Here is a 27,018-nt window from a genome sequence, read left to right as displayed (position 1 = left end):
AAGTTGCACGCGCGCACACCTAACCCCATTTTGCGTGCTACCGTGAGCAAGCCAAGGTGGGCATCTGTTAACATTTTCCGCCTTGTTTCACTCGCACGGGGGAGATGACTTGCAATGGTCACAGCTGCCAGGAATTTTACAATCAATAACAAAAGCCAAGGGTTCTTTCTTCACAGTCAGTACTTTTAAATCGACATTCTGATAACTTAATTTATTGGTTATAGTTAGAATAGTAATTAAAACCGACAAACCGGAACATGTTATCACCAGGACTGCTCCACAGTCTCATCACGACATAAGTAGCAGACATGTAGATTGCCCAGGGCTTCAACTTGGGACGTCTATGCTCGGACAATGCAAGTCCCGAATACAATGACCTTTTGATTGATATTAATATTTATGTTAATTCTTATCACAGGTTACAAGGGCATTGCGTCCCACAAAAACGCTTACTTTTGCCAACATAAGGAATGAAGACAAAAGGGTGTCTAAGCGAACCCTGTACTTCATGGGGAAACATGGTTTAGTTCGAGAAATTGGCAAAATATTTCTGTAAATCAAACTTGTATCAACTTGTTTGCAACATGTTTCACGTATTTACCGGCATCGTTGTACTTGTTTTTAGACCACTTCTGGCGGTGAAAGTCACCTTTCATATGAGAAAATTGCTTAAATACGACCCATTTTTTTATAGTAATTAATGCCAAATTCTTTCCCCTTATGTTGACTATCAATTTGATGAAAGAGCTAAACAAATGTTAGGTCAAATAAATCACATTTTACTAATCTGTATCTTTTGTTGAAAATCATCAAAATGTTTTGAAAACTGATATTTCTGAAACTGTGACATCGTCATATAGAAAGTCCAGCATATTTGATAATGATAATAAAAATAATCCTTAAAATTGCTTTTTCTCCACACTTCAGCCAATTTCAAAACAGGGAGATATAAGAATTATGCAGTAGTCTCATTCATATTTATTGATCATTCTATTTACAATAGTTACTTCATATATTATATCTTGTTCTGATACTTATCATGTTGTACATAGTCAATAAAAACATTACAGTATAAACGATGCGAATCATTTAAACATGGTCATTAACACATACTCTGCGGAGCAGTAACAGCACTTGATAAATGTTTTACATAAATATTTCTTTTTCAATTCAATTAGTGCACCTTCAATTCTTTACAGATGAAATATTTACAAGATTATTAACAGAAATGAACTCATTAATCAAAATATTGTTACAATAAAAATGGCTGTAAATATTTTAACATATAATACTATCTAAATCGGAGAGATATACCAATCTTAAGTGGTAGCAATATATTTACACCCAACAGATCATCTTTCTCAGTTCAGCCCAGGTGAAAATCTGCCAATTAGTTCTAACAGATAAAAATTAACCAGTTCCAGAATTGTTTTCACTTCATCAGGTGTGAAGGTGTCTGGTGTTTTTGGGTCACATAAGGGCACCAGAGGATTTGTTTACAGAAGACCCAATTCATACATGTAACTTACAAAACAATACTATCAGTTGTGTTTGGAATAGCATAGCAGGTTCTAAGTCACAAATCTTTCTATTTGAGAAGATAAAAAACAATCTAGCCATTGTCTGTCAGTGAGTGACACTACCATATTGACTTTGATATCATCAAAACATACAGTTCTTGGGATTCAATACTTGCATCTGATTAAATTCTGCTGAAACCTTTCAACCCATAGTCAATGGTTGCATGTCTAGTCACCCAGGCATGAAAACATGTGACAACATGAAAGCCGAGATGATACTTCAAATTCTGCTTCTACAGACAAAGCAGTCTCTCGTCCATTAATGCTCTTGCAAAACAGAACCAATTACAATTGCTTCCAGAACTAGCATTGTTGGATGTATCATTTTCAAAAATTAATTCTTACTGGGGCATGCAATATCTAAATGACATCACAAAAAATTAGGAGTAGCAAGCACCAAGCTGTAAAATATTAGCCATCATTCACTAGTTCTCTTCAAAAAGAGTCCAAAACATTTTGATTACATGTATGCAGCAGACAGAGGCTGGAAACCATGGCACCACATGTGTTGACATACAATTCAATTAATGTTTTTTACAATGATAAAATATTTAGCTTGTTCCACAAATATAAGAGAAGCAAAACTGACAGTAAAAAAGTAACAGGAAGACTAAGCTGCTTTGGTTTTCCCTGCACAGAATGGAGTGACAAAGGATAGGGTGAACTTTATTCATCATTATTAGCATATAATCTTCTCCTCCTCGATGGATATGATGAGGATGATCTAATGACCTCAGGAGGTGAGCAGGGCCCACCATTCTAATAACTAGATTCAAGGCCCCATGTTGACCATGGGATGATTAATATATGTAAAGCCAGCTTCTGGGTACATTATTCAATGATCATGACAATACTTGGTGGATATCAAAATGGCGTCCTGTCCTTGGTAACCCCCTCACACAATGTTGACAGCTGGAGGTGACGATTTCAAGTGTACTGTGATCAGACTTTCCTGTCACTAAAAATAAGGGAAACATAATTCAGTTATGTATAATTTATGCTCAAATATTTAATTGGAATTATACAAATCCATTAGTTTGTGAGAAATATTGAAATAAATTGTCATGTTCCTAAAAGCTCAATTACGTCTTCAACCTATTACTGTGGGCACAAGACTGAAGATACCATATAAATTATGCCCCGTCTAAACAGCAAACCACAAAAATCCATTCTTTATTTACAAATGAAAGACTGTATAAAGAGGTTTCTCCAAATCATAGAAAAGGATTAGACATGGAGGCTGTGGGCACATGCTGGGTTAACATCACTGCAGCTGTGACCCATGCATGCATACTAAATAACCAAAATGGCGGTTCACCTTAAAACCATGTCAATTTTTAAATACATTGTTTTGTCTAAGCACATACTAAAGACTTATCAAACCACTGAAAAGTTTTTTTACAAGGCCTCATTGAAAATTAAACCTGTAGGCAAAATAGAGGAAATTAGTATAAATTTATCGTGCGATTATTTACGATGACATTTTTATGAAAATGCTATAACCTATGCTTATAACTTGTGGATTTATAATTAGACGAAAAAAAATGTCTAAAAAAAATTAGACACAACATAGGCTCCAAGGCAAGATTTGATTATCCTGAATCATTAAAAAGCAGATGTGATAACAGGATAGAGCTTGGGGGCATGAAGGCATAATACTGATTTGTCATTATCTTTCTGCCCTAACATTCACTGGAAGATAAAAGAAACTTGCGTAGTGGAAAAAGAACTTGGGGCAACCGCTGTGCCTTCTTATTCACACTGCATCATATTACGTTGAACAGCAGTCAGTCTAAATTCCATCCCATGTGCTTGATGACAGCGCTATCGATTGGTAGCGATCATAATGAGCACATGCAAACATTTTTGATGCTGAGATTAAATATTTGCTGTGTCTAAATGTCAAGCCTTTTTTTCTGTAACACACGGCACGAAGTTGTGAACTGGAGCAATGATCAGCATCTACAGCGCTTTTCAGTCCGCCATATTGGACATTTTTTTAGCTTCTATTTTGAAGACTACCAACATAAAAATACCAACAAGGTTTCACGAAGCTGATGAAGATAAAAGATAAATTGAAAGTGCTTTTTCGTATATTAGCGCTCGTTCTCCTGCCAATTTCTTTCATCGAAGAATTATTTTTAAACAAAAAATGGTGGTGTTACGTTTTAAAATCTTATAGCTTGAAATATTTCGATGGAAGATCCCCTTAGAGAAGGATTACTCTTGCACAATAACTTGTTATCTTGTGTAATCCAGTCCAATTAATCTAAAGATTACGTTCAAATACGTGAAAAAAATAGAGAGAGAATGTTTACCAAATTGCCTTACAAGAATAAAAATTGCATGAATTCAATCAGTTAGAATCCTATTCATTTCATCTATATTGCAAGGATTTTCTGACAGCAAAATTAAAGTGACCCACTGTAGTTGTGCAGGAAGGTGAGGGCCACCATTTTGAAATACTTCTCAGCAGGTTGGGCAGTTTTACATAACAAAGACATAACATATTTGCATGCGAAATGTTGACAACGCTGAGCTGAAAGAGATCTTTATCAAAATCAGAATAGGTTATTTTGCGAGTTTTTATTCAGGGTTCAAACTCTAGGTCACAAAAGTAGGGCAAACAAAGAACCCTAGACCTACGAAAGGCACTGCTGTGATTTGCAGCTGGAAAGATGGCAGCCAAACTGAACTTGTTAAGTCATATATCATTTGTCACTTCACAAATGACTCAATTTATAACTTATAAAAGCATTACCCAATCAATAATTAATTCAGCTGCAAAAAGGTTGGCCTGCAGGGGAGATTTTCATGTTTTTTAGTAAATGTAACCTTTTTGTTGAACGAAAACCGCATGACGTTTCTGATAAGAACATCGTTCTGCAGAACCTTCTCATTATCTGATTAAGAATGGATGATTGCAATTTCTTTTTAAAGGACCTTCTGCTACCAATCAACGTACCATCTGCAGAGGTTCGACTCATTGCGCTTCGTGCAATGTACGCCCACTGAGAGAAAGGTTTTGCGTAAATGAAGAAGAAGAAAAAAAAAACTAGATCTGGCAGCCTTTGAAGTAGAAAAAAGGTTAAATTGTTAGATCTCTTCAGACTTAAATACATACAAAAAAACTGCGCCTTGACTTTGAATTGCCGCTGGAAATGGAACGATGGGATAAACTTAAACAATATGAGATTGTTTATTATCTCACAATGGAAGACTGAGCTAATTTGAAACAAAGCTGTTTATAAGAGTGGCGAATAAGTGTAAATTATTCTTTACGGCAATTCATATCTTTTGATGATGAAATACTGAATTTGCATAAATATAATCATTTGTCCAGGATAAAGATTTTTGTCTAAAGCGTCATCAGGTACAGTTACAGATCCAGACAGTCACGTACAACTCGTCGCAGTTTTATCGATCGGCATAAAGAGACTAAAGAAATTTAATCCAACGATTTGCATGCCGCACAACTGATACGGTTTAAGTGTTTTTGTCAATTTTGGCATTTTGTTATACTTTTTACTTTCTTAACAATATCAGAAAAAAAAAAGACTCAAACATCAAAAAGAATTCAGACTTTCCTGGATTTTTGCTTTTGTTTCAAGAATTTGAAATCACACTACCTTGTAACCTATGGTACTATATCTTAAACCTTGAACATAATTTATCTGACATTAGCATACCAACTAAATGAAGACTATATACTTACGTTCCTACTGGGATCCTATCCACAACCCTTCTTCGAATTGGGCAGCAGATTCTTCGGCCTTTTCCTTCATTGCCACTTGATATGCTACTTCAAATGCTTCACCCAAGGTCAAGATAATTTCTGTTCCTAACTCCTGAAAGAAATCGACAATTAAAAATAGATAAGAGATAGTGTCCTACCTGACAGCTCACAAGTCCTCACATCTCATCTGCGAGTAGGTTCCAATATGGCTACTTGTTTTTTTCGTACAGGACGAAATAGGACTGAAAGGAATCAATAGGAATAACACCCCAAAGGCCTCAACAGGACGCTCGTATGCTCAAATGAGCATTTTGTGTTAAAAAGCTACAAAATACTAAGTAAACATCTGGATCAATTGTAAACTTGTACATAAAAAGACAAAACAAATCTAAGAGAAAAAAGGAAGGTCTGTAAGATACAAAATATTTCTGAAAAGTAAAATGGTTTTAATACCTAAGAAGACATTTTGAGTATCAAATAAATTTTATGTGCAAATTCTGCAGGATTTTATCGAAGATTTGAAATAATCATAAGTATCTATTCCACTTCTTGTTGTTATAATCTGTCAAATGTTCTGGGCTCTGGCAGCAGGCTTTATCTTCATGGGTAATGTTTCAGCTAAAAACAGGAATTTGTTAAAAAATTAAGACTTAAACAATTGTAATTTTTGCAGAATGGGTGTTTGCACAGTGTTTTTTTTAAAATCTCAATGCTTAACAATGGTCACAGTGGGTGGGCAGGGCAGTGAAATCAGTCTTTGTACAGTGTTATTTCACCAATTCATAATGTGGAATCTTCAATCTTTCTTTGGGTGCAACAGATCAAATCTCTCAACAATTTCGAAAATAAAGTAATGCCATTTGTTGATATTAAAAAAATTTATCACTCATGTCTTCTTCTGAAAGGACAATATTGTATGTAATTGTGTGCTAAGTATCTACACATTTTTCGTAATTGGAATTTGAGTGGCTCGTTCTTTCTGTAATTCACATTTGACATCAATATTGCCTTTAATCTGTGATTTCTTGCAGATGTACCATGATGGCTTCTTTGGTACAGAACCCAAACGGATACGGTTCACATAAGAAATACATAAACCAATATTTTCTGTGCAACTGGTGTATGAACTAAGTACAAAGTTATTGACAAACTTTGCTTTTAATTTGAGATCAATACACATTTATTACAACAAATTCTGGCATTATGCTTTGTGTTTCTAAAAAAGCTTTCAATCAATTTCATGGGGATTTCATATTTGGTGGTAAAACTGGTCTAATGGACCAGTTTATATTTAAAAGATAAAACTTCAACCTGTCCCAAATACACATGTTGCCCTTGGGACCTTTCCCTGGACAAGTAAGTACACAATTTTGGTTTTCTGCAAGACAGGCAAATAAGATCTTATGCAAAAGACTCAGTCACATGACTCACATAATGGTTATTCAATGGAAATCCCTCTTTTACCGTAATACATTGTTATGGCAATCAGAGCACACTGAGGATTCAAAATTTGACATAAAGAAACTACTCACAGCTTCAAATAATCCAATGATTATACATAATAAACCGATTTCTCTCTTTTTTTATTTTACATTCCAGAGGAGCTATCTATAAAATTTCAATTGCACTATCTTGCTATTGTAAGTCCGTGCATGACTTGCATGAAATGGGTCTGATAATACTGTATTACCAGTTCAAAATTACATCTGCCAAAAAGAGAATCACTTTTGGGGAACCATAATGGCCATTCAAAAGTTTGATGTACTTTTTAAATCTTACTGTGTCATTGAGCCTTGAAAAATACATTCTGACAAAGAATCAAAAGGGTAACAACTGTATGAGACTCATATTTTATAATAAATACATTGTAAACAACCCATATTTTAAATTCTATTCTATCACGAAAATAGCAGTTATCACAATCATTCTGGAATCTGTGTTTGCCATCGGACCATGTGACCTTCATAGATGGCTTCCCTCTGTAGTATTTTCTTCAGAGATTATTACAAAAACCAAACCTTTTTTTAATAACCATTGACTAACTTCACTATTGGTAAGTATGTGAAAATTATCGTTTAGGCCAGGAAAATCCATTTTTGGTGAAAATGAACAGTTGTTATCCTTTCAGGTAAACCTTTTAGACAGCACTGCAATGTCGTGTTTATTTTACTCTCCTTAATTAAATGGCATTGGAGGCCATTTTGATTTTTTAAAAATTGTGACGTGTGTGTGTGTGTTATTAAAAAGTCTGTTGTTCACTTAAATGTAGCATTCTTCAACTGTGTAATGTAATCAATGGATACCACACCTATATAAACAAAAGCACAAAGATGCCCTTGTTAGAGATTGATTTAAATTGCCTCCCCATGATCTGGTTTTTGATAAATCAATTGAGCAAGAAATAAGACTGGTTTTGAATAATAGAATGTTTTAACAAAATACATTTACCATTAATAACACATATTTGTAAAAGGGTGCTAGCCCAGAATGAATTGACAACACCTTAGTCAATTAGTATGCAATGTAAAGAAAGAGATTAATGAGCTACAGTTAATTTTGAGTTCCAGGGCACTTTAGCCTACTTGCCCTCCAGATTTCAGATCTATCATAGAAATAAATTAAAGGAAAGAATAGGGGCAAGGTATCCATTAATTTGTTAAGTGAGTTTCAAAACATAAAACAGAATAATGAAGGGGCCTTCTCTGAAATAATATTCTTGGGTCAGCATTTTCCTGTAGAGGAGCAGACAAATCGACACAGACAAAGTTTTTCATTGGTTACATAAAATATTGACAAAAGGAAAAATTTCCATTGGTTACAGTAAATGAGCTAAAACTCACATTCACATTTCAAACCAGCCAACCAATCACTTTTTTCATTACTGAAATACCAATCAGCAGTAATGTCATTAACATTGAGCACCCCCCAGTCAAACAGTCAACACAGAGGTGAGGGAACCAATACCCTTTCTTCTGAACTTGAAATCATCAGAGAAAAGATGATGTCAATGTTTCTACATTACCGGTCTCAGTCCCCACCCCCAAGATACCACACACCGTAAAAGTTTGCACCCATCAAAGTAAACTGCCCCAAGAGATTGAGCCCAAGACAATAGACGTGCTATCCATGTGTGACAGCCAAAGATGGGACAGTATACACAGCACTGTAAACAGGCCTTGTTCAGCTATCAGCAAATATTAGTTCTCACTGACCCTTGGGTCTCCACCTCTGTGCTGCAGTCACAGGGGTAGGCATCAGGAGGCTTACACAATGGAGCTGCCCTGCCACATCTTAGGGGTGTGTGTTGGTTGACCAAATAGCCCCAGGACTACCATTTGAGTCATTTTCTCAAGCAAAGCTTTCTCTTAATTACATCTATTTATTCCAGGTGATGAGAAAAAAGATCTTTTCTTTTCCCAAAGTGCTGACAGGAAAGAAGCCAAATAAAAAGTGTTCAATTAGATAAAAAAACAACATAAATCTGCGACTTTGATGTTTCACTGGTTTCAATTAAATGCAGAAGCACATTCTCGTTGCTATTCATGGCTTAATGAAAGATGGAGTCAACTCCCTTCCATGTTTCGTAAGCTTCTACAAATATGTTTAGCTTGACACTATCACTGCAAAGAATTTCAATTGTACTTTTTTCATTGATGTGTTGCTCATGTTAAAGGGAAAATTCATGCTTGACATGGTTCACTTTTAACCAGTACACAAAGATCAATACTAAGTTTCACGATGCCATCCACTCAAGCATGGCTATGTAGGCTTGATTCAATAATTGAGGGTCATGTGACATGAGTTTACCCAATGACCTGCACCTGCTATTAGAAGAATTCACCCACCATGAAAATATCAACGAAGTGATGGAACGACAACAAAATTATTAACAGAAATACAACTAATTGTAACACTTCAATCTTGCAATTACTGTACATTATTAAACAACCCGAGGGAACCTGAGGACAGTTTGATTTAAAGGTTGTCATCAATTATTTCTTGAAACATAACTGCAATGTGTTATGCCAGAATGTGGTATAATTTCCTTGGGTGATGACATTCATTTCTCTGAACTTTGAAGTCAACAATAGACATCAGGCAATGCGGCAAAGACCTGCAAGAACAGTAAATAGGTTGCGCAGGTTGAAGCATTCATACAATTATTGATCCATAACTTGTTTATTCATACAATTTGCTGCAAAGAATATTCAGCAATTGGTGCTATTCATGCAACCATGCTGTTGGCTGTAATAGCTGGCTTAATCACATCATGGGGACAAGCAATATGGACACCACTCACTCACTGCTTGCAACAAAAACAATTTTAAAGGGACATTTGCTAATTAAGTACATTTTTTTCATTTCAGGGATATGTCTGAACATACACCATGGCATACAATTTAATCATTAACTCTGTTTTAATTGACACATTTTGAGCTGTTTTTCAACAAGTGGAAAAAATAATTTACATTTTACCTATTAAATCATTTGAGCAGAAATTTTGCAAAAAAAAAAATAAAATAAAAAAAAATAATAATAATAATAAAAAATAATAATAATAATAAAATAAAAAATAAATAAATAAACAAATAAAATAAAAAATGGAAAAAAAAATAAATTTACCATTTTATTCCTTCAACATTACTCTGCTACTGAAGTCTTTAACATTTCTGGCAAATATCAGCAATTGTGAAATAAAAATGTGCATCACAGTGATAATATGTGCTGTAGTGTTTTTTAAAAAAGGATGATCAAGGCTTGACAGCTGGCATGCATTACACATAAAAATTAAAGTATGTTAATTGTTCGTTTTAAGTGCCTTAGTGAGATTATCTGGGTTATTCGGTAAAAAATTGAGAAAATTTCATTACAAGATTTATTGTCGTAGAGTTCATGCCAGCGGCACTACTTAATGAAGACCCCTTTTATCTGATCAGAACAAAAATCAGGTACTATTAAGAAAAATCCTCACTGAGACTTGGTAAACCAAGAGGATTAACTGACAATTTAACTGTCAATCTGGCAAGCGCAGATTAAATATGCAAGGATGCAGCAGCACTGATGACCCCTGATCCTATGCAGCTTGTACGTCATTATATTTAATTGTATGTCTTTGCACGGTAGTCACGTGAACATGCGCCAGCACGGCGGTGAAAAATGCACTAAAGATGAAAATTACATCTCACAAAAGTCAGATGCATGCAATTTTCATTTCTTTGCATTGTCTTTTTTACCCAATAAATTTAAGGGAAGTACTTGATTATTATCATTGTACTTTTTTTTCAATTTTGAAAAAAAAAAAAAAAAAATTGGAAAATGCACAGTAATGTTTAGCAGATTTCTCTTGGATGAAAATTCAAAATATACCAATACTGTATACTACTGGTAAGCTACTTACTGATCTTAATAAAGATACAGTAGTACCCAGTCAGTGTTGACAAATACAGCACTCTCCACCTCAAATACCCACATTTCACACTTCTTTTCTGTCAGCATTTAAAATACTTTTATGAAGAATAAACAACTTTCCTGGATCACTGCCCAAGCACACATAAAATACAATTCTGTGGTTGAACTCTACAAATATCAAGCAAAGAACCTCAAATATTATTGTTATGGTACTGAACCTAAAAAACCAAGGTTTCAACACACACCAAATCCTGTGTCTCAATGGACAGGAGACCTAGTGACATTACTCAATTAAACGAGCTTGGTAACACACAGAAAATACCTGGGCACCTCTCTTTTTTAAAACAACCACTGCCCCAGGCCAACAGGAGCTGAACAAGGGTTAAACAAATTCAATCTACAATCAAAAAGGCAATGAGAAATTAGAATTCCTTCTGTTGTCCAGGGAAGAGAAAGGTGTCGATAAAGGAGCAGATGCAAAGTTCAGTGAACATTTTGATGAGGGTTTTTATTCTGAGAACAAATTGCAAGCACCTCCATGCCACTGCTAGACCCCCACACAGCTAGGGGACAAGTGACACTGACACTCATTGTGGAGAGGCCCTGCTTTTGCTGAAGTTTACGCATGTGAAAAGATAAACAACATACAAGATATAGTTGAGTCCATTCATGTTAAACCATCTTGTTCATATAAACATCTGCATGTTTTTTCTTTTGTTTTGCTACTTTTTTCCTTCCCCCTGCTATTTGATTTAAAGTTACAATAAAAACTTAAAAATTAAAATAATATCTACCAAAAGCTATTTCTTCTACATATTTATTATATCAACTGAAAAGGATCTATTTATCTTCAAGTAATATTTTCTAGCACTAGAGCACCTGGTTCACATGGGCATCCAGCCAGGCAGTGGTCTCTGAAGTACTTGAATGAGATCTCTTTAACCGAAGTAATCTCCTCAGTTTAAAGCTGTTATATACCTGGAGATTTTTTCATTACTACAAGTACTGTCCATGCTCTGGTCCACCATTTAAGCTGTCCCTAAGTGTAATAGCCAATGGATGACCCACCACAATCCCATTACCTTATTGGCTCACTTAGTACTCTAGAAATCAATGAACCACAATGATCACAACAAACAGAGGATTAATTGTCCAGACAGGGATTAGACTGACCACCAGACCAGTCAGATTATTTCTACATAGTATATACTCGTAGTTTAGGTAGGAAGCACTCTAAATATATGAATCATAATGTTATTATTGGCAATCTTACAAGACTAAGAAGTTTCATGTATATGATAACTGCATGGAATCATGGAACGTTCAGGTTCTTCTTCTTCTTAATTTTCCTTTCACTACTTTACATCTTAAAATACTTCATAAAAATTTAACAGTAACAAGCCATACTTCCCTAAATTAATTAAAAATCAAATAAAATTATCTAACAGGTAGACCAGATCTTGATCACGGACACAAATAATTCTAGCAAAGTGGACTATACAAGGGTGAGTGCGAAAGTATAAAAAAATTGCCAAAAGGTTTTCACTGAACAAAACAAGTTGATATTGAGTTATTTGAAGAGAGTGAGGGTCATGTGTCAGCCATTGAGGACCCCCTATAATCTCCCCCTGCAGGGACTGCAGACTCTTGTGTGCAATGTTGTAAGTGCATCCTGTACTGTAATGTCAATTGGTACAAGCCATGTCCCATGTCCACTGAGGCTTATGATCTGATGCGACATTTCCTTAACACTAACATCAACAGATGTTGAATATACCACCCTAACAAAATTAAAACTGTAAGCGTACAAATTTGTAATGCTCAGGCAAGCTGCACGCTTTAAGCATCTTTCTTGTTAGCGTGATTACAACAGGATGAATGCATGTTCTACATACTGGGTACTTCAACTAGATGAACTCCATTTTTGAAAGGTTATTTAGTTGAAATGTGGAAAAAAAAAAGATGGTGACTAACAATGCGGCTTTTAACTGAAGACTTTGATGTGGACCATGTTTCACTCTTGACCTCCACCTATTCACATCGCCATCTTGTGGAATTTTCTAAGACAATGAGACTTAACGGCCAACGAACCTGGTATTTTTCAGCTCGAGGCCAATTTTGCAAACACTGACCTAGTTGTATAATATGAAAGAACGTGATTATTTTTTCTTAAATTTGTCATTTCTAAACAAACTATGAAAGTTACGTTTTAAAAAAAATGGGATAATCTTAAACGTGGAATTAACAAGATAATATGATATACTGAATATTCTTCAAGATACGACAGTTACAAATAGCAAATTGCACACAATGAGATCATTGTGACATATTTTATTTAGGAATTTTTCCAAAATCCTATAAGAAAAAATCTATGACCTCCAAGCTGACATTGCATTTTTTCTCAATAGATGGGAAGTAAAGTAAAGATTCTTCCATTCCACAAAAACCTACTAGCCTCAACAGCAAAAGCAAATATTTGTGTAAATCTTTCATAAAAATGCATCATACACCAGTCTTTTGTTAGGGAAAGATTCAAGATCAAGTGTGATATAAACACAGTTCTGTTTTCATTTCACATGCACAAATTACACTTATTGTGAAGCTGACCCCCTGACCGCTCAGATTACCTAACCAATCACTAGCTCAAGACCCCAGTAGAGCCAAGATGGCGGACATACAAAATGGCTACTGGATGAGCCCATTGGTCTGACATTTTTTTTTCCAATGATCTGGCCCAAATTCTTCAAATGGTTTAACCATCAATAACAACTTAGTTCAAATTGGAGACCTAATATTTCATTATATTTGAACCCTTCTGTAATGACCAATTAAACTCTACTGCGATCGATCAGTCCGCGCTATCGTCGTTTTGTGGAAAAAAAATACTCGCTACCTCACAAAAACAATTTCCTGAACCTGACAGACATTTAGCACTGGTACAATGCACATAATTTTTATTTGCACTGGGCCTGAAGAACCCTTCCCTTCTGGTGAGTTAATCCGCCCCTTACTGCTCTAATGAACACCCAAATCTGCCCTGGAGTACTTTTTTAACCTCATACACAATCACTCCTCAATCATAATCCTGAGATGTACTCTGACAAATCCCTATTCCCATATGGTTAGACTAAAATAAAATTTGCTTTATTGCTATCTAAAGTTTTTCTAAATTTGATGCAAGATCGATCGCTATGAACAGTGATGATGCGACAAGAGCGCCCCTCAGCGGATGTGACCCAAGTAAAAGAAATAGGCGACTTAATCTGTACTAGCTGCCCTTAATCTGACCTGTTATTTAATTTTTCTGAATGACCATGGTACCGCACCTCACATTGACGCCCATTGCTTTTGATCTTGCAATGGTGTACTAAAGGCTTCCATAAACATTGAGATTAAAACGGCCATATTGACATGTGTCGTCAATTGACATGACCCCATCTGCCCTGGACAGTACAATATTTATAGATGTCTCAATCACTCAATTATGAAGGATTAGAGAGACAAAGATCTGACTGGTAAAAGTGACGGCAGTGATATGACAAGCTCAAAAAGGCAAATAAAATGCTATTGTCCATCGCAATAATTTCCTTAAAATACGGTGATCTGATTTCTTCATATACGATCTCCTGCAGCGAAAAAAGGCTTTCTTAACGCAATGATTAATAAAGAACATGTCCTTTCTGAATAAATAGTACAGATCCACACTTTCTATTGCACAGGCTTAAGTCAACAGGGAGCTTCTGACACCGTGACAAGAAAAATAGAAAAAGCTATCTGATTGGACAAAAATTTGAAACGATCATACATTAAAGCAAGCCGCCTTAGATTAAATCCATAACCTTTCAATCAACTATTTGACCCGCGTCTGGCATATGCTAATGCACTTACTTGACGTGGCACTAAGCGTGACCCAGACGGCCATGCAAGAACACTAGCGCCATCGTTTTAAAGATGGCCGCCACACTTGATCCAAGCTGACAAATTGTTTTGACGCATGCTTGTAGGGACATAAGGAACACTAGCATCCAGATTATTAATCGAGTCACCTTGCATAAGAGATATTTTCAACATCTTAAAAATTTTATAAGCAACTTACCGCATCGAAATGAAGACTGGAAATCTCGAATAATTCGAATTCGATTTTTTCAAATGTGAAACATAAATTTGTTCCAAGTAACAAAGTCGATTAAATTTTTTTCGAGGCAAGGTGGAAATCCACATTAAACCCATTGTCAAACTGATAACATCTCTCTATCTGCTCATCCTATTAGCTACAATAGAGCCTCTGATCTTCACATTTCAACAGCAAGCTGCAAACTGAAGTCAAACACATAGGGAACAATTAAGGAATTAACGAAACACTTGAGTGAGTTGCATCATTTGTGAAATGCACCACAAAAAATTGCCAAGGGCATTTACTGTTTTTGCACCAACATTGCGATCGATGCATCCTTTAAATTGACTAAGAAACCTACCAATGAAATAATGCATAAAATATGTCTGCATTATAAAAGGGTTTTGGTGATAGGCCAAAACAAGTCCTTCCTGACTGTTTTCACAAGTTACTGAACCTTACATAATTATTTGATCAAGTCTGACACTGGTTTACATTAATACAGACTTGTTAAAAGATGCTGAAGGTATTTTATTCACATGTTGGTTCACCTCAGCTGACCTAAATTTTTCCTTAACCTTTTCCTTTTTTTATCTGCACTTTGGGCACAAAAATATTCTTTATTTATAGGCAAGTTCACATTATTTCCATGTTTTAATTGTCATCTCAACAGGCTGATCACAGTACATATGGTCTAACAGGACAGGTACAGATAAATACTACAGAGCCACAAAAAGTGTTCATTTTCAGCTTTTGACTTTCTATGAAAAATTTCTAAGTATTTTCTGAGTACATACAATTAATGTTTTAGAACAGTTGTCACCTGATAATTAAGAAAGATTGTTAAATATAAAAGCACTTTATAAGACAGCAAAGTCAAGGTGGAAGTTCAAAGACATCGACAGAATTCTCTTGAATGGGGAAATTTACAAATTAAGACATGCCAAGGAAATACGTTTAAATAGAGGATAAATATTGATTCTTTTGTGTAATCAATTGACGAATAGCTAGTATCTATCTAAACTGAACAATGGTGGAAAGGAATAATTATCTTAGTGAACAAAGCAACATATACAGACAGGGCAGAAATGGTGTGAGATCTGCTGGTATTCTGGATGGATAGGTACAGCAACACAGTAGAAAGTGTAGATAATACAGAGGTGGAAAAACCTTAAAAGAGAAAAGAACAAAAAAGAAAAATGACACACAAAAGAAAAAAAAAAGGAAGTTAAAGACTATACTCCCAACATTGCTATGACCATGGAGATATGTATTCACCAGCAGCTGTCTTGACCTAAAATGTGTACAGAGTTGTATAGTGAATACATTGAGCTGGGTATTGTGGTTATAAAGCAGTGAGGTGTCTGACAGCAGAGTCGGGCATACTCTGTTATAAGGAATATTCAAACTAAGAAAATTATGGGGAAATTGATATAAAACTGATATAATTCAAATACAAAACGACTGCTATTTAAGCATGCATATATAAGGTTATATAGGTGAAATTGCTAGATTGCCAGAACTTTTATATACGACTTGGAAAAGGTTCTTTTGATGGATTTTCAGAGAAATCCATTTCTTCTACTGAGGAAAGGTATCAGCGAATCTATAAATTGACAGAAAAAATATAAGTGCAATTTTTACAAAGACTTTATGGAAACAGAAAATCTATCACAGGAGGGTTAATGGTCTGAGCTCCCAGATTTGTTCTCTCAGTGTGATACAACATTTAGTTGATAATGGTTTAGGTCTTAGCAGTACAGCTTGTCTGTGATCAGTCAATAAAATCATTCAATAGAAACCAGACTTATTTGATCTCCAAAACCAAATAGATTGAAAAAGATTAATTTTTTGTAGCTTAGCATTTCAACTTACATTTATGTATTTATTTTTCTTGTTAGGGAAAAGGTGAAGTGAATTGGTAAAACCAGTTATACCGTCATTCATCTCAATGTTCAGTATACTAGTTCAAGAAAATAGCAGGGTAGTAGTAAGTAATGCTTATACTCAATACTGGCAACTGAACATATAGTAATCATAGGTTGGTGGCTCCAACGTGACCCCCCCCCCTCTCCCATAAATCTTCACCAACATCATAAAAAAGGCATTGTAGGTACTACTGGTCATCTTTGGCATGACTAGCTGTGGACAAAAACATTAGGAACTACTTTACAATTAATACCTATACTCGCTAATCTGTAAGGCTTGATAATTCAGTGGAGCATTTTTTTAAAATGAGTATTAACTGTGTTTCCTTAATTCAACATTTTGTTTAATTTCAACCTACAAGTACATTTCACAAGTTCAACAAAGAGTCAGTTGCTGGGATTCACAGTGCCTTTCAGAGAAGTTCACTGTGACATCACTGGAACATTCAAGCACACATGCTACTGACTTTCCAAATGAAACATGAAAAATGAAACCTGTTAGACAACAATGAAATCTGTAATAAGAAAATGATCTAGAATCTCAGAATCTGGCTGCCAGCAAAATCTGATGAATTCTGGAAAGCATATATCTGTGAGAACTATCTGCATCAACCTGGTACCAGTTAAACATCCACCTCAGTCTCAGGTTTTCTTCCATATCATAGCCTAAAGAAATAAACTGATATATACTTTGCTGTAATCCAACCTGACCAACACTTTCTGGTGTAACTGTACCCAATGCTAATATACAGGGTATTCAAAAGGTCTCTACACATCTTTAATACAGGTTTCTGACTTGTGTGTACAAAGACTCTGAGAATATCCTGTATAATGGCAGTATGTCTGCATCATTTAGCTGTGTTGTTATAAAAGATGAACAAATGAAAACTATATTTATTAAATTTCAGAGAGGTTTTTAAGTGATAATGATAACAAGGATGAAAATGCCATTTAGCTAAAAAGTTGGAAAATATATCGTGGGGTCCAGGGGCCTTATGATATTTTTGGCTCCCAAAAGTGGGAAATCTGCCAATAGATGAAAATATTTCATCCCTGTAATAACTTATTTTAGAACAAAAAAGTTAACCAAACAGCTAACTTTCACTCTTGCCACAAGAACATCATCAGTTTGAATGCCTACAAGTTGTTGGAATTTGGTTGACCTGTGATTGACCAACTTCCAGTGACTTGTGGACATATTAATGTTCCAAAGTAAGTGATATGATCATTATCACTAAAACACATTACTTAACATAAACAATCTAACAACAATTATGAACAATATATAAGAACTTCTTTCAAAATATTTAACATCAATACTTCTACGACATATTTCTGTAAAATCACAATAAGTATACCGTGACTCTCTATTTGGCTCATTTTACAGTCTTTGTATTAGCCATATAACCGCAATGCATCTTTAAACATAAAACCAATGTTACAGTAATCTTTAACATCTGTTTTTTCAAATAACATTTATCTAATATCAAGCAATTGTATAAGAAAAATGGCAGCTTTATCAAGCTGTGTATACATACGGTACTTCCCACACTGAAGACATGACAGTAGTGTTTCCCCGCCTGAAGGTCCTTGGTGATGTAGGCAAAATAGTTGAGGTTGTCTGCATCCTGACAGGCACAGAAGATGTTGCTCACTTCATGTTCGCAAATTACTTTCTGAAATAAAGAGAATAATCAACTGCTCTCATAAAAGTCACAAATTATACCATGTTTGCTAATGTGGCAAACTTGGTTTAAGCTAACTTTAGGCAGTCATACGCCACAAGTTCTTAATGAGATACAAGTAGTTTAAGGGATAAAAACTTCAATTTGGTGAGAAAAGTGCCTTAAAAAGGAATTTCCTGGGGTAAGTGATGATCTTCCCATGCTTACCAATGACCAATAAATCTGTTCTGACATTCAAAGTTAGTCTATTGTTTTTCTTTTTTAAGTGTGTTCTTTGTCATAATCTTTTAAGAGGTAAAATATATGGGATATTAATTTTAGAATCCATTCACCTACAGAGACAAATGAAGCAATGTTAATTCTTGGCCACTGCAGACACTGTAACATATGAAGACAAAAATGAAGCCTTTTTTGTTTTTACAAAGAGAAACCATGACTCTATGCTAATTAATTAGTTACAGTTACATTTAGTTTCTTTTCCCAATTCAGATTAGACACAGACACTTAGTGTAAATAGTGGAGATTTCCACTGATAATGTAATGACCTGGTCACATGAATATTAAATGAGACTAATTAAATTAGCTATATCCAGTACCCACTTTTTAGTGTGTAATTCACAAAAAATGATTTTATGTCATCGCTGTTTAACTGCTGATTCAGGATCACACAGCATGCTTTCCCAACTCTATGAAGTTAAGTGTACTCTTCACTGATAATTTTTATATGCGTTTAATTTTACATTTACAAAATTTATGAATACAAAGCAAAATACGATACATATTCTAAGTGGAACGCTTGTGCACAAGAAACGACTTCATGTCACCTCTGTTTAACCGCCAGTTCAGGATCGCAGCATTCTTTCCCAACCCTGTGAAGTTAGGTGTACCCCTTCCTGATAATTTGGGTATGTGTTTAATCTTACATTTTCCAAAATACTATACATATTCTAAGCGAAAAGCGTGCTCACAAGATCGGCACCATGTTGAAATTTTGATGCCCATGTCCTAATGTTGATATTCAGTATCATGGACGTGCAGATATACTTCCTTAGAGATGTTAAGTAAGTGTACATGATATATTCAGTTTTAGGGGTGTTTTTGGTGAAATGTGAGTATTTTTCCCTCTTAAAATAGTAGTACACTTCCACCCTCACACGAGGCTTGAGGTTTTCTGGCATATATTGCTCAGGTTGGCAGTATATTTTTCACACACACACACACACACACACACACACACACACACACACACACATACACACTACTTAGTAATTTTAGTATTATTCCACTCTATATTATGTGTTTAAGGTCAATTGTTAACATAATCCCCAAATGGTGCGGTTACTGTTTGTGGTACTGGTACAATATCTAAATAACTATTTATCTAAATAAATAAACGGTAATCAAAATAGATATCTTGACATTGGACATGTTTTCTTGCAAAAGTTAAGGATTAATGCTTAAAGAGCCAAATTTACAGATTTTAAACACAGATTAAGTACATTAACCACTTTTTGCTGGACATATCTGAGTGCGGGAAATACTTTTTGATCATTTTCAGCAGGTAAATGCCATGAATTAATATTGGAAAAAAATCTACCACCTCTTGATACCCTCCATGGGTTAAGGGTACTTTAATTTTTCCAGATTTTTATCATTATGGTGAGTGTCAGAAAAGCTGGACCAAAGGTTGGTTAGTCAGAAAAAAATACTGTTTACCCAAGGAAAATTTGTTAAGTTTGAGTCATTTGTGGGGACATCTTATACTGGTCGTCTTACATTAATAACATGTTTACTATTAGTTAAAATATGTGCACCACAATCCCTGAAACTTTTATGATAGGGCCTAACAGAAACCTTAAAACTGATAACTAGTTTACAGCTACATAGTTAAATTAAATTGAAAATTTTTCACAGAAGTGTTTACCTTTAGCTAGACCCAGATTCAGAGCAGTTGTGGACCAGATTATTATTATTATTTATTTTTAATTTCAAACCTGCCTGCTTGTCATAACTGTATTTCAGCTTAAGGTGACTGAAGATTACCACACCAATCGAGGGTCTGAAAACTACATCACGCCCTTCGTCAGAACTACCAAATCCAGAGAGTTATGTGGTGTTAGTGATTGGATGCGGGTCAAAGTATTGGCATACACATACTGGGATTTTTAAATGGGGATGCATCAGATGTGGAGCTCAGGGTAACATCTGATCTAATTAAGGACTTCCTTGATCTAATTGAACTGTAATAAAATTCAATATCTGAAAAGTCAAAGCCTGCATTTTCTCTAATTTTTTAAACAGATGCAGGTAATGGCTATATGTACAGACACATCTGTGTCTGTACATAAAAAGAAAAAAAAATATTGCATAACTTTTGGAAAAAAATGGTCCCATCAGGCTTATTTTCGAACTAGACCTGTATTTTATCAATATTTATCAGTTTTGAAAGTTTGAACACAAAAAGTAAAATGGTTTTCATTTTATCTGTAAAAGCATAAACCATTATTAAAACCTAACAAACCCCGATTCTGTGACTTGACTTGACAATCATTAGGATTTTTAAAAAATCATAGAAAAATTACAAGAAGTGCAACAAAATTATGAAAGGGGGCTGTGTAAAAATACTAATTTAGATTTAAGTCAATTATGAATGGAGTTCCAAAAAATAGGGGAAAAAAAAGAAAATGTTTCAACAATATAACTACCTCCTAGTTAAATGCTTAAACTATCAAGATTAACTTGTTCTGCTTTGATAGTTTCTACTAATTTGTACAGAACATTTAATTAGGATAATTAATTATTTAGCTGTCTCGTTGTGCTTAATGTGTGGTGTAACAGGTGCACAAATATCCTAATATTCTATTATTTAGTGATGCTGAGCATTTAATATTTATCATATTTAAATTTATATGTTCATAAAACCAATTTTTATAGACGATTAGGGTAACTTGTGAATCCCACTGAAAATCATGATTTTTAAATACAAGATCCTTGTTCACTTCATAATATATCTTGGAAAATGTTTGTATATTCTAAAATGGCAATTCTTTTTAACAGCTGTGCAATGATCACATACCCTGGACTTGGCATCAATGAACTTCACTCCCTTATAGGATATGGATAATTGTATGGTTGGCACTTTAGCTATGGAGTCTGTTGATTTCTGGAAAAAAAGAAACATTACCATGTAATCATCCTAGAACCTTACTGCAATATGACCAACCACTAGCTTTCACTTCTTTGTCTGTTAAACAAAAGCTTCGTATCATATTTCTTATATTACTGAACAGAAACCATGAAATCTTGATACCTAACCTTAAAGACTTTGTGCAGCCTAACCTTACAGACTGACTTGACAATATACCTGAAAAGTAAGTTAAAACAAGTCGACTATCAACCATTTTGACTCCTCACAAAATGACTTCGCAAGCGTTAAAATCCCACACCTCGTCTGACATCGATGCCACAGACACGCAATAATTTTCAGTCGAGCTCACCAGATCAGCAACACCTTTCAATCACTGTTGTTCCATTCATTCTGTCAATAGTAACAAAGACCAACGTTCTCTTAGAACATTTCAACAGCGATCCATGCAATGCGCAGTGCTTCATAATGTCTACAAATGTCTGGTGCTCGAATACCGACTACCGTCTGTATACTGTACAGTATGCAGTTGTTAACGAATGCGTCTTTATTTGAGCGTATGCAGTCCGTTGATTCTACAGTCATGGTGAGCTGCACACAAATTTTCCACTTTACTGCTTTTCCATCAAGCGTCAAGTGAAACATAACACTCATGTAGCAGAATACTACTTGACTATCTATCCACTCATGCCAATCACTTCTATCATATTGAAATAGTGCTTTCACATCCCCAGGATATTTGATAAAGATCAGACTTTTGAAAAAATAAACTAAATTATTTTGGTCTGAAATCTCTGTACCTGGGGGGGGTCAGGAGGGGGCACAGACATGCGCCGTGCACCAGACACACGACTGCGCAGGGTCTAAACTACACGCTTTTCTGTGAATGCATCATGAATTCACACATGCAATTAAATAGGAAATCAGGTACCGTGTCAACACCACATTCCTACATATACCCTAGTAGAATTCCAGACATATATTACCCAAGACTGTCTAAGATTATACACACACTCACACTTCTTGTGCACTGGGGGATGAAATGTGTTTGATAAAAAAATGGAAATAAACAATACAGCATAAGTGTTTGTATTTCACTCCCAGACAGTCAATTGAGCCAAACTCTATCGTTTTACAGATTATTAAACTCAATGTTCTGCATGAATAAGCCGTGTTAGGTTGCATCCAGGGCAGTCTGCTGGAACGGACTGATACGCCTCATTTTGTTCACTCAACCAGTCAGCATGCAGCCTTTCACTGTTATTAAATACACCTGATAAATACAAATATTCAAGTTGAAAAGGGAGACCTCTGGCAAATATTATCCTTTTTTCACACTAAGTCAAGCTAAGCGTGTCTGTTTAAACATATAAGAGTGTCTTGATTCTCTTTCAATGGCAATTTTTATTGTATTGGTCAAAGTTAGCGCACACTAATGTTTTTTATGTGACATTTGAAATAAATCACCTGTGATTTTCCTGTAGTTTACAAGTGACTTAATTTGTGTTAAAGCAAAGTCACACAGGTTTTAAGGTCAGTGCGTAGCTAACTTCGTGTTAACCTTACGAACAAACATGAAAATCGATTATCGAAACGCAATAAAGTGTTCCCCGAAATGCGTTTTCGAAGCGTTTCTTTGCTGCTGAGAGCAGCTATCAAACTTTCTTATGCAGCCATTCTATACTCATGTTGCCATTTTCAATCAACCATAAATATATATTACATTTTGCATGCAAAGTAAACATCTCATCTAAATTGCTGTGTACTAAATCTTAAATAAAATGACATAATGCAATACAAATCGGTAATAGCACTTAGGTAGCAGAGATGTAACTGTACTAAGAAAGCATGCCAAGCATAAAACTGAAATGCACATATTCATATATATTCCATTTTCTTAAAATTCAAAATAATTTTGGTAATGCAATGGAGAGAGATTAAAGAGATTAAAAACAGTTCATTCCAAAATATATCTAAATAAATAATTTGAAATGATTTACAGAAATTAATTAAGAAAACATTCATATAACATCCAATTATCACAGCTCAGATGTGGATCAATCAAGTTTATTAGTAAGTTACAATTCATTCAAAGTTTTTGTGTTCTCAAATTCTTTTTGCCAGATATACAACTACTTACTTTCTATGATAGTTGATGTAACAAGGGCTGTTGGTTTTAAATGTGTAAAGAAGCTGATTAACAAAAAACAAGTAAGAGCAATTCCCCAATTTAATAAATATTACTAAAGCAGTTGTTTAACATATAGCATATCTTGAAACTGATGCTACCTAACACTTGACAATTAGTTTCAATTACGTTTTGAAAGGAGGGAGAGAGCACACCTCATGCCATCTAAAAAATGATTCTGTTCAGATAAAAGCCTGTAGTGTGCAACCTCAGCATACAACTCTGGTGGGGTTTGCACAGGTCTATTCCATGCTTCTTGATGCAAGAACTTCAGCTCAAGGCATTCATTATCATTAGCAACTCTTATAATATCATGGTCTCTTGAATTGAACAATATATCACACCATCACCAACACAGATTAATTTCCAAACTGACACTTGAACCATCCTGCCAAACCTTACATTGCCTGACATCATGCAAACATGGGACAGAGGAGATATCTTCTTGCTTTCAGAAACCATGACTCCGTGCTCTACATCAGATGGCAACATATTTTCATTTTACTAAGTAATCAGCCACCTGGATTTAAGTTCCAGCTTCATGTCTTATGTATGCCCTTAAGTGGCTTTTGGAAATTTGGTATGTATTTCTCATACTTACTTTCATTTTTAAAATCCCTTCTTTTGTTGAGTCTATTCCTTGAAGATCTTTAACAAGACATGAACCAAGGTACTGTAAAAGCAAGAATAATGTGATTAAATTTAGAATAATTTTCAACATAGTTATGTTTCAATACAAAAACAATTTTGTCATACATGGTCTCCTGAATGAATCCAAGTGGTCATAAATCAAAGTAAAACACTTTCCCAACTCCAACAAACAACTACATAAATACATATTAAGGCACATAATACACACCCATGCACACACGCGCACACACACACACACACACACACACACACATTCACACACGGGTCTTCTGTGTACCTGAGCTGTATAATTGCAACATCCCTTAATGAGCACCTCAGGCCTATGTCGCCACTTCTTCACTGGACTCTGTGTGTGAGCAAGGTGTGGGGGGCGGATGTTGATAGCATCATCTCTTAATCCAACCTGCTGTGTTCAAGAGATACATGTATCAAACTCAAAACTAGAATGATGATGAAATGGCAATCCTTACAGTTGCATATGCCATCAATCAAAGAACTAACTGACTTACAATTAATTACAAGATACTGAATAACACAAAGATCCCAATTGAAGTTGTGCACACAAACCTATCAATATTCTCAAGTATGATTTGAAAACACCTGTAATTAAAAAACAGTCAACCAAAACAAAACTCAATACAAATGTCTGCATTTGAATTTTGCTTTGATTCTTGAAGATTAATATAGATATATTAAAATACTGCTTAATGTTAACATGAAGGAAGACAGCATCTTTAACAAACTCTAGAAAATGCCAACAGTGTGTCTTTATGACAGTCTTTACCGGATCAGACCCTTCTGTCGTGTCCTTCTTATTTGGATTCAGTGGAATGTGCTCTGTTGATTCTGGTTCAAAGTGTTGGCCCTGATAATTAGGTTTCACACTTGTGTAGTCTTTATAAAGGTTAATATCTGTGGCTTGTTTTGTGGTCAGGTACTCATCTGGGATGGAAGTCTTGTCTCCTGTTAATGGACTGAGATTCCATTTCTGTAAAATTGAGACAGCTTGGTTTTTAATTATAATATAAAAATACACTAAGGTTATTTAGGGAAAATAACTACAAAAACAATGTGAAAATATTAATTTTATTTTGCTGATTAGTTCAATGCATAACAATTGTTACCCATTTCTCAACTAACACAATTACGTCATTTAGCTCCATAAGAATGTCAAACTGTCCAAAATTAAAAGGTATAACATTCTTATCAAACATATATCACAAGTTTGGTAAAAAATGCTTCTTGTTTCCCTAAAATAAGTGGTATCAGCTATTTCAAAGTTTCATAGCTTGTGTTATACACATTTAACTCACTGAATCATCCGATATGATTTTTTCTTCCTCTGGCCGTTCTCCAAGAGATGCTAGAATTCTTTTCCTGTGTCCTAGAGTGGTAATACCAAGTACCTGAAGAAAAAATGCAGAAAGTGAAGCATTGGGGTGATAAATTTTACCAAATGAAAAAAAAATTTATGAACAGTTTTCTTTTTAAAATAATGAATTTTCACCATTTCACATTTTTTTGGCACCAAATTAAAACCATTTTTGGCATATTTACCACAATATTGTTTCTGATCAATAACACATACAAAGCTTCTTCACTAAACAGGTGATGTTTCACCTACCGTATCTAATTCTAATACCCATATCTTCCGCACTCTGTCCATGCTTGTGAACCCATTATTCAGGAATGTTTCAGTATACTCTTGAAGCCGTAAGGATGACAACCATTCTTCCACTGATAAGGGCAATTTTTTGCTGCCTTCAAATCAAAGATTTAAAAGTAGCTTTACCTATACAGGAATCTTTCCTCAACAATAAAACATTTCTTTAATATGAAAGTCTGAATAACAAGTGAAGTCTCAATCAATACTAGAATCTCTCTTTGGCAGAAGACCATTGTAATTACATGTATCCATTAACCATATTTTGAAGTGACTATATGCTTGTACCAAAAAGCTCAGTGTTACCTATAGGTCGGATTGGAGTTAAAGTTTTAGCTGCTTCTACAATTCTATCTCTGTGTTCTTGGTTGGTGATCCCAATCTCAATAAGGTCCTGGTCCTCAATAATTGTGCCACCCTAGTAAAACACAATAAAAATATTTAAAAAAATTAATTTCTTTTTGTTGGTTAATAATATTTTTTCATAACAAAAATAAAAAATTGATTTTAACAAAAGATATTTTAGAAATGACAAAATTCATTAACATGTAAGTAAAACCATCTTTGTTTATTCCATATCTATTTATCAGAAATAAAATGAGAACATAATGCTGCGTTACTTTTATTTGCAGGGTATAGGTAATTATTGTCATGGAATATCCATGAAGAAGATTGTGATCATGCTTTCAAATCTTCTTTTGCTTCATACATGTATTCAAAATTTTGAAATCCCACATTTTTTAATTGATCATTTTTTACATCCTGGCCATTACAGTCAAAATTCAGTATCAACTGCTGCCATTATAAGCCTCCTGTGAGATCTGGAAATTCTACAAAAGAAATCAAAATCTTTTAAACATTGCATACCAAAATCACAATACAAAAATGACCCCTTTACCATGAAGTGGTCAACATAAAG

General features: G+C 34.8%; 1 protein-coding gene across 4 annotated transcripts in view; it reads right to left on the bottom strand.

Annotated features, from left to right (window-relative positions):
• Positions 1–955: 955 nt before the first annotated feature.
• The window catches only part of LOC106173153 (ankyrin repeat and sterile alpha motif domain-containing protein 1B), a 62,906-nt gene continuing 36,843 nt past the window's right edge, over positions 956–27,018 (bottom strand). For 3 of the 4 annotated variants that reach the window (XM_013554170.2, XM_013554173.2, XM_013554172.2), the window contains 10 exons: positions 26,406–26,517; positions 26,061–26,197; positions 25,750–25,842; positions 25,221–25,424; positions 24,714–24,842; positions 24,387–24,458; positions 21,529–21,615; positions 18,306–18,443; positions 5,296–5,428; positions 956–2,538 (listed from right to left, as the gene is read on the bottom strand). In XM_013554170.2, the coding sequence (XP_013409624.2) occupies positions 5,300–5,428; positions 18,306–18,443; positions 21,529–21,615; positions 24,387–24,458; positions 24,714–24,842; positions 25,221–25,424; positions 25,750–25,842; positions 26,061–26,197; positions 26,406–26,517 (1,101 nt within the window). In that variant the 3' untranslated portion in view covers positions 956–2,538; positions 5,296–5,299. The remainder of the gene's footprint in view (positions 2,539–5,295; positions 5,429–18,305; positions 18,444–21,528; positions 21,616–24,386; positions 24,459–24,713; positions 24,843–25,220; positions 25,425–25,749; positions 25,843–26,060; positions 26,198–26,405; positions 26,518–27,018) is intronic. The other variant, XM_013554171.2, reaches the window with a different exon arrangement.

Source organism: Lingula anatina, chromosome 1 (assembly GCF_051362555.1).
Source record: "Lingula anatina isolate TDL-2025a chromosome 1, LinAna3.0, whole genome shotgun sequence".
Lineage (NCBI taxonomy): Eukaryota > Metazoa > Brachiopoda > Lingulata > Lingulida > Lingulidae > Lingula > Lingula anatina.
The sequence above is the reverse complement of the archived record's forward strand: the minus strand, read 5'-3'. Positions and strand labels throughout refer to the sequence as shown.